This window comes from Eschrichtius robustus, chromosome 13, assembly GCF_028021215.1.
Source record: "Eschrichtius robustus isolate mEscRob2 chromosome 13, mEscRob2.pri, whole genome shotgun sequence".
Taxonomy (NCBI): Eukaryota; Metazoa; Chordata; class Mammalia; order Artiodactyla; family Eschrichtiidae; genus Eschrichtius; species Eschrichtius robustus.
In genome coordinates, this window is record NC_090836.1 from 90704060 (window position 1) to 90718608 (window position 14549).

At 49.4% G+C, this 14549-nt stretch overlaps 1 protein-coding gene across 1 annotated transcript in view; it reads left to right on the forward strand.

Annotated features, from left to right (window-relative positions):
* Positions 1–831: 831 nt before the first annotated feature.
* RFX4 (regulatory factor X4) overlaps positions 832–14549 on the forward strand; it is a 163485-nt gene continuing 149767 nt past the window's right edge. Inside the window, exon 1 of the mRNA XM_068560654.1 lies at positions 832–874. Coding sequence (XP_068416755.1) covers positions 832–874 — 43 coding nt within the window. The remainder of the gene's footprint in view (positions 875–14549) is intronic.

Genomic DNA, 14549 nt, shown 5'->3' on the forward strand with positions numbered 1-14549 from the left:
GAGTCAAGGCTTACCTCATCCCCAGGGCTCCCACTCAAAATCTAACCCGGGACCAAACTTGGGGGGCCCAAGAGAAGAGGGAAAGGAGTGGGGCCCACTCGTGGCCGCGTAGGCGACTCCCCAGGCTCCTCGGAGTCCCCTGCCCACCCCCCAAGCCTGCGCCGCGCCTGGCCGGATCGGGGGAGGGGGGCAGGGGGGAGGGGGCCACATCTAAGCCAATTTTGATTTCGCCTATAATGAGTGCCGGGCGAAGGCTGGAGAAGGCCTCTGGAACTTTAAATAAGAAAAACGTTGCTAATGCTATAATAGAAGGGGGAAGTCGGAGGGCTGGGATTGCGTCGCTCTGAGCCCCCCTTTTCGGAGGAGGCTTTTCTTATTCAAAACAGGCCCACAATGGGCTTCACAGTGCGCCTCGCCACGGCCCCATCTGACGAGCGGCCATTCATCAGGCCGGCTGGCCTATCAATGACATTGCTCCCATCGGGGCTCCTATAAAATGATGCTTTTTCCCATGAAACATCCGCAAACATTTTGACGGGTTTGGCTTTGCCCGGCTGGATTACTGAGTGTCCCCTTGCTCGCTCGCTCTTTCTCTCTCCCCCTTCTCCGAGCTCTCTCCCTTCTCTCTCTCTCTCTCCTCTTTTCTTCTTTCTCTGTTCTCCATTCTCTTTCTGCCTTTTCCTTTTCTTCTTTATCCTTCCGTCCTTGCACTCTCTGCGTCCTTTTCTCCTTCTCCCCTCCTTCCTCCCTTCCTCCCTGGGCAGCTCTAGCACAGGGGACCCCCAAACATCAGGACTTTTGGGGGGCGCCTGTGCTGTCCATGGGAAGAGCATGCATTGTGGGTTACTGGAGGAACCCGACATGGATTCCACAGGTTAGTCCTGGTGGGGGTTGGGGGGAGACATTGGGAGGGAAAGAAGAGGTAGAAGGGGAACTTCAGCAAGAGTCGCAAAAAGTTCAGAAGGGTCAACTTGACAGCGGAACCCCAGGAAATAACGGAGCCTGCAGAAGTTTTCAATCCCATGCGATGTGCGATGTCTGTAAGCGGATGCGTGGAAGTGTGCGCGTGTGTAAGCGTGTGACTGTGTGTGTAAATGTGTGTGCGCGCGCGCGCGCGCTGAGGAGCGCGCTTTTGCTAGCCCCGGACACAAAGTTATGTAAAGATTCGCTGGCTCGCGGCGAGCTCGAGGTGCCACTTGCAGAAACTTTGCGAGCCGACCGCCCCCTCCCGGGCCCGGCTCCTCCCCCGGTTTGGGGGCCCCGGAATAGCGGTGCGCTCTGGAGCTGGTGGCTAGGGCCAGGAAGCCGAGCGGAACGCCCCACAGGCGGGGGAGGGCGACGGCTCCGCACAGCGCCTGGGAGGTGGGGACAGAGGCTCCGACTGGTGGAGATGCGCAGCTGGAGAGAGTGGCGGCGGCGAACCCGGTGGTCCTGGGGAATCCGCGCCTGGTCTGGAGGAGGGAGCCCCGGGCCGCCCGAGGCGGGGTGTAGCCTCCTTGCCCGGAAGGGGCACCCGACGATGCGCTCTGCTTGGGGATCGTAATTCTGCTGAAGGGAGGACAAGACGCCGAGCGGCTGGCGAGAGGCCTGGCGTCTGGGTCTGCAAACTGCTCGGCACTTTGGGGTCTGTTGGCTGTGGGCATCAGGTTTTGGGGTTGCGGCCGTCCGTAACAACAGAGAAAGCAAGCCAAGGAATCTCTTACAACGAAAAAGCCCAGCGTCTCGGTTCTTTCTCCAGTAGAGTCTTCGCCACCTCCCAGTTCTAGCGCCTTTGAAGAGCCGCCAAACTTCTAGATCAGAGTTATGCTCCCTATGCCCCTTCCAGGTGAAAGAAATTCTCTGGAAGTTCACCTCCCCCAGCCGCAGTCTTCCAACCAGTGCAGTCCTATCCCGGCTTGGTTGCAGCCTTGGCGTTTCTTGGGGAGAGGCAGAAACAGGGCAGTGAGAGCAGCCTGGGCCGAGGCAGCAGCTTGACGCGATGCTGGAGGGGCTGCCTAGGAGCATCCGCTGCTGGACTTTGCAGCGCGGAGCAACAAGTGCCTTCCAGCCTCTGCCATCCCCTAACACACGCGCGACTCCTCCCTGAGCAAATAAACACCACACGATTGTTTCCCCATCTCCACTCCGAAGCAGGCTGGAAATGGATGTGGGGTGGGAGTAGGGGTCATCCGGGCATTGCCCCAGATGGTCTTTCTTCCGTCCTTGCAGAAAGATTTCCAGCCTCTCCTGGCTTCTGCTGGGGCCCTGGTGGACAAGACGCCCACCCCCTCTGACCAGGGGTATCTTTGATTTTCCAGGGTAATTGTCTGTCTCTGATCTCAAGAGCTAAGTCCCTCTCCATTGCGCTCTCCCGAGTGGGTGTGGGTCCCCTGGGAGTGGGGAAAGGCTGAGCCCCGCGGAACTCCTTACTATGTGCAATGACAAACGAAGGTAAGGAGAGGCATCGCCTGCCGCCCGCCCGGCTGCGAGTGCGCGGCCAGCCCTGCTGGATCCTCTCCACTAGGGGTAAAGAGGGCGCCCAGAGAGGGAAAAGAGACCCTCCCTGCATACTGCTATGCCAAGTGTTAGTGTCACTACGCAACTCCTGAGCACCCCAACTTTAGAGGTTAATATCCTTGAACAAAATTAAACCCACGTCTGCATGGTTTGCGACCAAGTATTTGCAAGGGGTCCACGTAGGGACTTGGGGTCTCCACGCCCCACACCAGCCATGGCCCAGCTGGGGGTTTTAGCCACCCCTTCCACACGACTGGAGCTTCTCGGTGCGTTCTGGGGAGAGCTGCGGGGTTGTGGAAACGTTCTGTTTTCTGTCCTCCAGCTAGTGGTCGTGGAGACACCTGGTCATTACTTACAGCAGACACCCCCAACGGGTTCTGAAATCTTTTCTCCCATCCACTCCCCTCCCCTTTTCGAAAATCTGAGACATCCCTAGATCGCCATCCTGAACTCAAAAAGTTCTGGGAAACGGCAGCGTGAAGAAATGACACGAGGCGCACCAGGTGACATTTTCACTCGGGCTTGCAAAACCGACGAGAAGGGAAGTGCGGCTCGGCGCGGTTCGATCCAGGACCTTTCCTCACCTCGCTTCCAGAGAACTTAATCCAATTAGCTTTTCTTTGGAGTTTCCCTTGTTATGTAAAGGTCCTTTCTCCCCGGCTTGCTGAGACCTGTGCTCCTTGGAGCAGTTCGATTCTGCTCCTTTTACGGCAGATTGCGCGCACATCTTACGGCAGAACCACGAATATTATAGTTATTATTATTTCATTCCGAAAGGGCTGGAACAATCGATTCGCAGCAAGTGCTGGGGCGATGTCCGGAGCGTCCGGGGTCGGAGAGGCCGGCGGGCCAGGCCTCCGTCCCCTCCTCTTAAAAGGAAAATTCCCGCAACGTGCCTCGGGCCCGGGAGGACAGTTTTGCAGGGGCCGGGGCTCTAGTGGTCCGCCTGGGGGCCCCTTCAGCGTGACCTGCGGAAACGCGCCCCTTTGTTCCGCGCACCGAGGCGGTAATATATTCCTCAAGTTTTCCCAAAATACTCAACAAGTGTGAGGACTGAGACAATGCCCCGTCGGAGGAGGCCGGGGAGCCGGCGCGCGCCTCTGGGCCCTGGGCTAGCCCGCCGCCGAGTGCCACAAAGCAGAGCTCCTCTCCCAGGAGGCCCGCAGCGCAGCCGGGCTCGGGGAGGCGGCGGAGGCCGCAGGCGCACGCGTGGGGCGGTCGACGCGCCCTCCGCCCGGTGCGCGGTTTGCAGCTGCGTCGCTCCCGGCTCGCGCCTCAGCCCCGCGCCGCGCAAACTCTGCGCCGAGCCCCGTGTGGCCCGCCCTCCCCACGAGGGCCGCCGCCGGCGCCTACGTGTTCGTGGCCTGTGGCTCCAATCCCGGCTGCCCTTCCCAGACGAGCGTTGCTCAGTTACTCAAGGTACCTGGAAATTCGAGAACGAGGGGCGGGGTGGAGGGAAAGTAGGTAGAGTTTTAGGCCACGGAGAACTTGTGCAAAGTGGGCCGGGGCCAGGTTGGTCGCCTACGCAACAGAAGGGTTGTTTCTTGTTAAACGGGATGGCGCCTTACAAAGGGGCACTGACGAACCCGACCTGGAAACTTCTGCCTCTACCCGCTTTCCGCCGCGACCTCCAAAACCCAGAGCGGCCAAAGCACCCCTACAGCCGTATTTGAGCTCCCTGGGCCACAACGGCGGGAAGGCACTCTGGTGTACAGGCCCCCGGCTCAGCACAAGGCCCGACCTGGCTCCGAGGGCCCGCAGGTGGGGACATTTCAGTGGCTTTGGCGTGGGGCCGGCGGGGCAGAGAGCGCCCGGGTGGGAAGAGGCCCCGGGCCTAGGAAAGCAGTCGTCTTCTCCAGCCCCGGGTCCCGGACTGCGAGCTCGGGGAACAAGGGGTCGGGGCTCTGAACTTTGCCCCCGCGCCCAAATCAGACTGTCTCGCCCTCCTCGGCGTGTGTGTGTGTGTGTGTGTGTGGCCGGTAAAGGGGGCATGCTAGCCCCACCCTCGCCACCTGCCAAGTGCCGACGTCTGGGTTTGGCATCAGGGTCAAGTAAGAGCCGCGTGGTCCCCAGGTCCCCTGTCCGGGCGGCTGCAGCACTAGCCAGCGCGGACGCGGGTGCAGGCCGGGCTCGGGGAGCCCCGCACGCGACTTGGTGCGGCGGCCCGGGACAACGCTCTTTCCCACCCGGCCTGTAGGTCCTGGAGACCCGGAAAAGTTTGCAGGGGCCGCCCGGCGGCTAGGCCCTGAGATTTCCATAGCTGCGCCCGCCCCCCTCCCCAGCGCGTCGCCATGGAGACTGCTGGAAGTTGGTGGTGGAAAACAGACCCAGCGCAAAGCAAAATATTATGAGTGCAGTCGGGGTGACTTCAGGGGGGGCAGGGGACCGGAGGGCATGAGCAGGAGCCAGAGGCAGAGGCCGACAACAAAAGGCCGAGTACGAGGAGGAGAGAGGAGTTTGCACGGGGCCTCCCCGCCGCTGTGTGAGAGCTGGACCATCCTGCTTCCCAGAGGCGCCGAGGTCTCTAATTTCTCTCCAGCAGCTACACCTTTTCTCAGCCCTCCTGCGCGCCCTCTCTCCCACCCCTCCTCCTCTGGGTTCTCTTCCAGCCTCCCTCCCCATCCCGAAGTTAGGCGCCAGCTGGGCAGTGCGCCCGCCCCCCCCCCCCCAGGAGCCCCAGGCTCACCAACGTGAAAGGTTCTGGCTTTTCTTCCCCACGACCCGTGGGTCGCCCCAGATGAATTTCTCATCGCCCCCCCCCACCCTAAACTGGATCTGAAAGGGTAAGGGGTTAGGATAAGGCGGGAAAGAGAAGAGAAGGAGGTGCTTTCTCCTTTGGAGGGGTGGGGAGGGTACTGAAGAGAAGATCCTCCGGATTTTTTCCTCCTTTGTACAGTGAGGAAAGCTCGGGGTTATCATTCTGACTCAGCCACTTGTAATGATACTTCAGGTAAATCTTCTAGCCTTTACAAGATTAATTTTAATTGCCTGTAAAATGAAGGGTAAGACAGCTCACAGACTGGGATTCTCTGACAAGTTAGACGTATCCCTCTTTGTTATAGAACCCAGGTTACCACTGTCTGAACTATGATCCACTGCACAATTAGTGACTCTCTCCCCAAACTAATAATATACTAAAATATTTTTACAAGTCATTTAGGATTTTAAGAGTCAAGAACCTTGAATAACCCCCTTTTAAGGACCTGCAATTGCCTTTCTCAGTTACACCTGAGGTGCGTCCCTTAAGGCGTTAGATTTTATGGGGCTGTACCCGGCGTCAACACTGAAATGCCTCTGGGTGATGAAGCCAGCATCACAGACCCCCACAGATGCTGGATAAGAAGCCACACTGGCCCATGTGGTGAGATGTTGCTGTCAAGAGTACACCAGACTTCACCCTCCGTTGCTCAAGCTTTTAGGAAGAGGTGAGGCTCTTCTCACACCTGGCCACCCCTCCTGGTGATATGTTCAGCAGAGGAGTCCTTCCATTCTCCCCAGACTCTGTCGCCTCATCTGTAAATGAACGGATTGGATGTAAAGATTGCCACGGTCTGTCTGAAAGTGTATGACTAACTTACGTGCCCGTGTCTGTGATATCTGCCTGGTACTAGGTTTATAAAGTAGTTCATCACACATTGATCCTCACAAGCGCTCCACGAGAGAGGTATTATTGTGACCTGCATCAGGCACAGGGTTTCTCTTGTATTTCCAACACTGCAAAATCGTGATTCTAAGTCAAGTTGATGTGTGTGTTTGCCTTGGTGTCTGTGCAAAACAAAACAAACAAACAAAAAAAAAGGCTGAAAAGGTATGGAATGGTGACATCACAAGTTGGACGCCAGACAGTCAGGTCTCCACTTGCATAGGCCCCTGAGAGCCTGCCCTGCCTGCTGTACAGGTTACTAGGGACACTCTTCAGCTGCCCCTCCAGGGATGCACGGCCCTGCAGGATGGAAAAGGCGGTGGGGGGGGAGAATCTCTGACGTTGCTTCTCCCCACACCCCGCTCTATTTGAGATGTCTTTGCAATTTTATCAACGTTAGGGGAGAGAATAACTCAAAGACAGATAATTTGGAGGTGTCAGGTAAAAGTTAAAAAAATTACTTTGGGTGAATTTATCGGAGGTTTTATTCAGTCTCGCTCACTGAGCACCTGTTGGGTGGCAGAGCCTGGGGATGAATAAGGCCACAGTCCCTACTGTCAAGGACTTTAAAACGTTTTGATGAGGGAAGGCATGGACATACTGAGAGTGGTGAGCGCTACAAGGGACAGAAAAATAGTGTCCCCTTGGGGCTTGGAGGAAAGGTTGCTCTCTGTTGTTGAGCACCCACCATATGGCAACCCCGTTAACAGGCACTTTTCCACACATTAGCCATTTAAGCCTGACAGCAGTTCTGCGTTGTCCCTTTTTAGGATGAAAGAGGGTCTGGAACTTGCACAGGGTCACAACTTGTACGTGGCAGAGCTAGATCGGAGGCCAGCCTGGGAGAGCCCGTTCCCTCGCCCCACCCTGCCTGCTTCAGCCGGACACTGGTAGAGTGCTAGCCTGGCAGGGCTTGGTGATGACACTGGCTGCCAGGTGGATTTGAGTCCCACTTGGTGAGAAGGGAAATGCATGGATGAGAGTGGAGGAGCAAGGAATGTTGTGTCTTTGAGCTCCAGAGAAAATGTCTCTGAAGTTGTCATATGATTCTGGATTTGAAGAGGATTTTAAATGATGGCAGTGGTAGGAGGCAGTGCATCATAAAGGTTGAGTAGAGTTATAGACTTTGGGCAAATTTTAGCTTGTTTCATCTATCCGTTCATTCAAGAATTCTATGTGTCTTCTACATGCCCTGCATTCTGCTAAATGCTGAGCTTTAAAATGCCATCTCTGCTCCTCTGGAGCATAAATTCTAGACAGACAAACAGATAAACACAAAAATAGATAACCTCAGCTAGTGATACGTACTATGAAGAGAAAACACTAGATTAATGAAGATAGAGTGTGGTGATGGGGAGGCTGCTACCTTTCACAGGGTGCCTTTCTGCCACATGAAGCTGTGTGTCTTCGGTCTGGAAGCTAGATATTGCTGAGCTTCAATTTTCTTACAGAATTGAGAGAACTGTCTGATAGGGCTGTTGTGAGTCTGCAATGAGAAAGTGATAATAAATAACATATTCAATACTTACTATATGTTTTCACTTTGCTAAGCATTTTAATTTAAATGCATTATCTAGGTAATGCTCACAACAACGCTGCGAAGAAGGAACTGTTATCATTCGCAGTTTAAAGGAGGAAACAAACAGGCTCAAAACTGAAAAGTTTCTGAGCTCTAGAAGTTGGGCTGTGAGACATACCTTGACTGCATGGGAAGCAAGATCGATCTTAATTGCGTGTGTGCCAAACTTTCCTGAGACAGAATGCAAGTAATAAACCTAGGTTTTTGTTTTCATTTTTAAAGCTAATGTTTGTCAAGTGCCTTTCACATGCCGGGCATGTACTAAGCACTTTAAATTCATTATTAGTTGTATTTTAAAATATATGTTAGGGGTACTATTATTATCCATTCCATTCTATGCAATGGGAAATGGAGGCAGATAAAGGATATCCTTGAAGGGGGTAAGTACCCTAACCTGCAGTGATCCACACTCTTAGTCACAAGGCTATACTGTCTTTCTCTTCTTTTTTGTTTTAGTGAGGGAGAGGGTTGTGTTGGAAAGGATGTCCAATGAAAGCGTATATTATTTTAGCAAAAGCATGCTATTTTCTTCCTGTTAGAAAGTGTTAGGATAGTCTTTTATACTGTGAAGACAAAATTGTAAATTATCGTTGGCAAAAATAGGGACATAAAGGGACACATCTTTACTACAGATATGAAATGCACTGTAGTCTTCTTGGGGATTCATTTGAAGTTTAGTTACCATTCGCTTTGTGTCTGTGAATGTCTAGGCTTCATCCATGCTCACATACAGACATACCTCAGCCAGAATAAACTAATGAGGCAGAAGCCATTAAGTACTGTGATTATATATGTAGCCTTTTGGTAATTTAACAAACCATATATTAGAGCTAGAAGTCATTCACAGATACGTGTTCCCCTGTGACTTCAGGTAGATGTGGGTGTGCTTTAATGAAAAGAACATGGGCTTTGCTATCAGATAGACCAAGATTTAAATCCCTGCTTGGTCACTTGCTAGCTGTGTGACCCGGGGCAAATGACCTAAGTTCTCAAGCCTCAACTTCCTTCTTTGTGAAAAAAATCCACTCTTTACCTTCTAGGGTTCTTAAGAGGATATACTGGGGAGGGGGAGGTTGTTGGGTGAAATAAGTGAAGGGGATTAAGAAGTACAAGCTCCGGTTATAAAACAAATAAGTCACAGGGAGGTACTGTAACAGCATAAGGAATATAGTCAATAATGCTGTAATAATTTTGTGTGGTGACAGATGGTTACTGGACTTGTCATGGTGATTGTGTGGTAATGTATTTGTCGGATCACTATGTTGTACACTTGAAACTACATAATATTGTATGTCGACTATACTTCAATAAGAACAAAAAGAGGATATAATGAGATTGTGCACTTTAAGTTAAGCCTGGCTCCTAGAAATTGCTCAGTAAATGGCAGACCTTACTATGATTGAAAATAACTATCTGGCCTTCCTGTGCCAAATCCTAGGTGTCTAGTTGGGAAAAGGGGATAAGAATGCTGAAAATAAGATTGTTTCAGCATATCTAGATGTTTTCTGTACCACGTAGACATAGTCTCAATTCTCACGTCAAGATAAATCATTCTCTTCTAAAAGGTTTTAGGCTGAGGGATTCATGTCATTTTCATTTCTCTACCTTTCCCATGAACAAGGCATTTTATGTGCTTCTGTTTGCCATGGTTTCACCCTTGCATTTTCCAGTTTGTTAAAGGAAGTGGAAAATGTGTCTTTGTAGAGGCAACACCTGTTGACTGGGATTTGAATCCTGCAAGAGAGTTCCATGGAGCTCTCAGAGGAGACGTATGGTGCACACCTCTGATGAAGGCCCCTGCACAACCCCTGACGCCCTCCCAGTTAGAATGTGATGGCCCACGTTCTTCATCCACTGCCCTCCCCCCGCTGCCCAATACTTGTAGGCATCACTGTTTTATTAAAGACTGAACCATTTTACCCTTGACTTTCAAGAAGGGGAAACCAGTTTCAAGGGAGTCTTTCTCTGAAACTCGCCTTAGCAGGAAACTCGTTTAGTTCTTTGGCCTTTCTTGCATATTTTTCTAACGTGAGGAGAAAATGTCCATTTGTTCAGTTTCTGTCTTTATAACTTGATTTTATCTACGTTGTGGTTTTTGGGCTTTTGAAATATTAACAGCTTTCTTTAAGAGAGAGAGAAAGATCATAAAAAGCAGAAAAGAAAGAATGAAATTCAGCCCTTCTGTTTTCAGTTGAATACGATCTGAATTTAGGCAACCAGGGCTGGATTACCTGTGCCAGTAGATTACGTTGTTTCTGTGGTCAGATCTGATCCTCAGAGCAGAATTTCTTTAAAATAGGTATATAGTTTCCACTCTTGTGGTTGGTTAATCCTCAATAAAATGTAAAAGCATAATCTGCCTCTGAGCAATCAATAATTATTAGTAGACAGGTGAACCTGGACATGTTGGGTTTATATTGTTGTGATTGTTTTGCTTTAATTCAAGGGGATAATAAAGCCTTTGAAAAGGCTTCAACCCAGTGAAGGTTAGTTAGGGCTTAGTGCCCTGCGTGTTTTCTGACTACCCAATTGTGCTAAAGGTCAGCATTGTTTAGACTCAGCCTAAGTGAGATTGATGAATATAGCAGATTTTTATTTAATTGGAAGGGAGAATTACTACTTCATAAGCATTGATCTCCTGAATCCATCATGTTGGAGAAAATGCAGTATCAGTGAACACGAGTGAACTACTCCTGGACTAGATTTTGAACTGTCATTTGAATAATCTAAAGAGTGATTAGTGATTGCTAATTATACCGCCAGCAACCAATTTTTGAGGCACGAACGCATTTCGTGGAGAAGCTTATGTTAACACGTTTGTCTTGAATCTTGTGACGGCTCTGAAGTCATTTCAAGCTAATATTAGACTTCTGAAGAAGGAGGCGTTTCTTTGAATGTTACAATTACAGAATTTATAATTTTTTTAAAAAGCAGGGGTGATATTTGAGTTCCACATCATCTTTTTCTGAATGATGAGTCTAAATTTGGGGGTGTTGATACATGTGATGTATTTATAGTTTGTGAACTGGTTCTCAGAGCTCATGGGTAGGTGAAATTCTTATTGAAGTTGTTGGGGTTTTGTAAAGTTCCGGAATTGGGCCCGTGGCGTAAACGCAGATCTGTTTATGGTGGAATTGATTGATCACCTTAAATATTTCGCCGTGTTTTCTTTCTGGTGTTCAGTTCCACTGCTGATAACAAATGCAGAGTGGGGGCAGGGGGAGAATTTGGCCGCCTCTATAAGTTCTTTGTTCTACCAAAAAGAAAATGAAGTAATTTTGTATCATTCTTACACGACTACAAAAAAAGCTAAAATTTCTGTTTCTAGGATTTTTTTTTTCTTTTACTTGATGGCTCCTTTTACAAAAACAAAATAGTTTCTCCACAAAGCATTATTAGACATCATAAAAAAATACATAACTTTGGCTGAGAAAGCCCTGGGAGTTTACAAGGAAGGAAGATCCCAGAGGGCTTCAGGCCCTCAGTTAAAATGTGAAAACTTTTAAGCATTGGAAAGAAGATTTCTAAAGCGTTGAGCTGTTGTTGTGAGAGGGCCTTTGGTCTCCATGAACTTTTATTTTCAACTCAGTGGGCAGAGTTTTTGAGGTTGCTGTGGTTTGGGTAGGGGACCTTTTCAGAAATGCCAGGCTTTTAGAAAAAAAAACACAGCTTTTCTTCTAATCAAGTCTCCGTTTTAAAGTTTGAAAACTTTGCTGTGATTAGAAGAATGAATTATTTGTCTGCTTCGTTGGGGTTTTCTCTGGGTGCCCCGGCTGCAGGGCATTCTCCGCCTGAGCTACCTTGCAGGGCACTGCTGAGGAGGCACTGGGAGTGGGGAGAGCTGCCTGCCTGGACCTGGTCTCACCTGCAACAGGCGTGAGCCTCACTCAGGCTGGTTGAGCCCCGAGCATAGCAGGGAAAGCGTGCAGGGCAGAGAGGTCCAGAGGGGTCCAGAGAGATCCAAGAGACGAGGAACCTAAAAAAGGATTCCCTGTGGGTCTGTGTTCTGTTCAGAGTTTTTTTTAGTATTGAGACATACGTAAAAAAGAAGGAGAAAGGAAAAAAACACCAAAGCCGTATGATTGTACATAGTACCTGGAGACTACATATTGATACATAGATTGTTTTTCAGAAGGAAAGAATGAAGGAAAAGGGAATGAAGAGAGAAAGAAAGGAAAGAAGGAAGGAAGGAGACAAGGGAGGAAGGAAGGGACAGAGGGAGGATGGGAGAGAAGGAGGGAACTACACAAATTATTTTGATAATTGACGGCAGGCTGCCTTAATGAATTATTTTCAAAATTATTAGTTGCTTTTTTTTAATCAAGTGGCTCCCTTTTTGAAATCGGGTAGCAGATTAATAACATTTATAATCTTTTCCAGTCACTGTGCTAAATGCTTATGCATGTTAACTCATTTAATTTTCATACCCAACTGATGGCATTATTTTCCCCATCTTACAGAAGAGGAAACCGAGGTGCAGAGAGCCTAGGTAACATGTCCAGGCCAAATGGCTAGTGTCAAACGAGGATTTGAGCACAGATTATTCTGATTTCAAAGCCAGGCTGCCTCCTTCCTCCTAAGACCTGGAGTTAGAAGGAGGACCTCGGAGATGTCCATCCTAGCTCACCTGCTCTACTGTATAACGAAGTTCAGGAGGTCAAGTCACCCCTAATCCTGGGGGAGATGGCCGCTCATGCTGCAGTTCTCTGGAGCACACTGTCACGGGTGTCAGTGGGCTTCTGGCTGGCATGGGCACCGGGATGTGACTTTGGCAGCAGACTGCTGACTGAGGGCACCCACGGGGGCTCCTTCTTGCGGGGGCACCTTCATGTCAGGTGTTCCTTTCATCTCTAAGTGTTCTCAGAGCTTCTGAGTTCAACCTGGCACCACCACTGGGGAGGTATCCCCCGCCTGCCAGTTACTCTGGCAAATTTGACATCTTATATCATCAAAGGCTTCCTACCTATTTACTTACAGACATGATTTTCCTTACAATAGGTTAAGCATAAAAACCTTGGGTGTTAAAATAACAGCCCCTTCCATTGCGTAGCATGTCACAGTTTGCAATCACTGTTACAATCATATTTCAAAATATTTATTTATTCATTTTTTCATTTATTTATTTATTTTTGGCTGCGTTGGGTCTTCATTGCTGTGCACGGGTTTTCTCTAGTTGCAGCTTGCAGGGGCTACTCTTTGTTGCGGTGCGCAGGCTTCTCATTGTGGTGGCTTCTCTTGTTACGGAGCACGGGCTCTAGGTGCACGGGCTTCAGTAGTTGTGGCATGTGGACTCAGTATTTGTGGCATACGGGCTTAGTTGCTCCACGGCATGTGGGATCTTCCCAGACCAGGGCTCGAACCCGTGTCCCCTGCATTGGCAGGTGGATTCTTAACCACTGCGCCACCAGGGAAGTCCACTGATACAATCATTAATAGCAGGGAGTTTGCAATCACTGATACAATCATTTAACTGCTCTGGCTTTAGAATCCCATAGACTTAGTGAGAACCGGCTTTGCCATGGGCTAGATGTATGAATTCAGCAAGTCACGTGACTTCTCTGAGCCTCAGTTTGCTTGTTAGTAAAGTGGGATCATGCAGAGTACCTACCTTAGAGGGTATTGTGAGGATTAAATGAACTAATGCATATAAAGGGGTCCACACAGGGCCTTGGCATGTTGTAAAAGCTCAATAAACAGAAGGTGCTTCGAGCACTTGCTTCTCCTTGTGTCCCCCTAGTAGCTTCCAAGACCTGCCTTCTCCCCATTCCCCTTTCTGCCCCTTCCCCCAGGACTGCATAGGAGAAGAAAACATTTTACACAACACTTCCACTGTATTCAGTCTTTTCAGTACATAACCTCATAAACCTGTGATCTGGGCAGGATCATTCCCATCTTATACTTAGTGAAACTACCACTCTGTGGGATTCAGTCACTGTACGTGCATTCGTTCGTACAGCGAGAGTATCCGAACTGAGGTTGTTATGGCACCAAAGCTGGTCCTGCTTTCTTAAACCAGGCCATCGCCATACCAATTAAAAACATGCAGTTGTAATGAAGGTGCTGGTGGTTTCCCTTCCACATAGAGCTCTGACTGTCTTGACTTTGCCTCGCGGTGCTCTTATCCACGTGAGCCTAAAGTGCACATACTTCCAATCCTTGTTTTCAGTGTTTACTTGATGCTTCTTCCTTTGTTTCTCAAGATTTCCACCTGTGTCATTATTCTCTGTGCTTAGCACAGAGTGTCTTGCACAAGTCAGTGCTTGATGAGTATTTACTTAAGATATAAATCAATTCCTCCTTCATATTCTGAGGAATGCTGCATCTCTTTGCCTGCTTTCTAGGAAGGCTGGCTCAAGGCTCCATGCAAGCAAGTACTTGATAGATTAACTGCAGATGAACTGACACTCTTGAGCCCCTGTGAGCCAGGCATGGTGCTGGTGCTTCATTCATTTCTTTCTTTCCCTGCCTCCTCTCAGCCCTTCCTCTTCTCCCGTCATTGATCTGCTCTTCTGTGCCAAGCACCGTCCTAAGTGTGGGGAATAAGGTACAGTCAGCTCTTAAGGAGCTTATATTATTTCTCCTAATCCTCATAATAACCTCATGGGGTAAGTATTTTTAATATAGGAAGAAAATTGAGGTCCATGAGGTTAAGTAATTTGCCCAGGGTTGCAGAATTTACTTGGTCCCTTGTAAGGGGAGGATTAGAATTAGTGTCCTGCCGGCTCCCAAGGCCATGCACCAAGAGATCCAAGAATCAAACGGAAAGAATGATAACAGGAAGGAACTAAAGAGTAATTCCTGGGAGGTGGGCATGATATAAAAATTATAATA